The 1,140-nt window shown below is 50.4% G+C and overlaps 1 protein-coding gene across 1 annotated transcript; it reads left to right on the top strand.

Annotated features, from left to right (window-relative positions):
- The first annotated feature begins 412 nt into the window (after positions 1 to 412).
- LOC114296104 (uncharacterized) lies at positions 413 to 892 on the top strand. Its single transcript, XM_028240396.2, has one exon. It carries the CDS (start codon positions 413 to 415, stop codon positions 890 to 892), a length of 480 nt encoding a protein of 159 aa, XP_028096197.2.
- Positions 893 to 1,140: the final 248 nt, after the last annotated feature.

Here is a 1,140-nt window from a genome sequence, read left to right on the forward strand (position 1 = left end):
GAGACCAAGACACCATCATTCGGAGGATGGCGGCAGAGATGGAGGCGCTGAAGTGACAAGTCAAAGGGAAGGGTGTTGCTGGAGTAGGTAACCATAGTGAGCGCACCCAACCCTGCCGTTCAGGAAGCCAGAACCAACGGAGGACACCTTCCCTCTCCATCACCAGAAGCTATGGGGTTTGTGATTCTGACCCGCCGAAAGAGAAGTTATACGCATGAGCCAACAGCTATCGTCCATCACGTCCATCAACGACATTGAGATACTCTTACTTTACCCGTTCGGAGGACCTGCGAGACGTCTTAGAAGACAGCGGGAGGCACAAAGGGTGCCAGCATTGTAGAGGTTATCCCACGGAGGTTGTGCCAGCAAAGAGGTCATAATGTTGTCATCACGCCCAATTGTACATGTGCCTATGGATAGAGACTTGGCGAGATTGAGCGCCACCCCTTTCTTCCTTGAGATAGAAACCACACCACTCCCTGCGGGCTTTCACCAGCCCAAGTTTACGCTCTATGATGGGAAAACTGATCCGTACATGCACGTGAGCCACTTCCAGCAAGTCATGGTAGGTTATAGGCGAAACGACACACTTATATGCCTTATTTTCCTATCGCGTTTGGATAAGTTGGGCCTGAAATGGTTCGAGTGGCTACTGGAGAAAAGTATCGAGAGGTGGCAGCAGTTGGCAGAGGCGTTCGTGACCCGATTCAAAGCTAACACCAAAATGCCCAAGGAAGTCGACCACCTTCTAGGCATCAAGATGGAACCGGACGACTCACTCAAGGCGTACAACGCCAAATACTGGGAGACATTCAATGAGATTCTTGATTGTCCGACCAACCTGGCAATCACCCAGTACAAGCGCAGTCTTCCAGTCGGGCATAGGCTGTGAGATTCACTCACTATGAATCAACCAACAACCATAGAACTGTTGATGCAACGCATCAATGAGCACATAAGAGTAAATGATGACGCTTTTGCAGCTACCATGAGGGTGAATTCGGTAATAGCAGACAAAAGGGTGGCTGGAAAGGTCCATGCGGTCAGACAGGAGGCAAACCGTCTGAACAATCGCGAAAGAGGACCTAACTGCGGTACCCACCGCAACAAACGAGGTAAAGGTCATTGCAATGACCAAAC

This window comes from Camellia sinensis, chromosome 4 (assembly GCF_055761805.1).
Source record: "Camellia sinensis isolate YWXY chromosome 4, ASM5576180v1, whole genome shotgun sequence".
Taxonomy (NCBI): domain Eukaryota; kingdom Viridiplantae; phylum Streptophyta; class Magnoliopsida; order Ericales; family Theaceae; genus Camellia; species Camellia sinensis.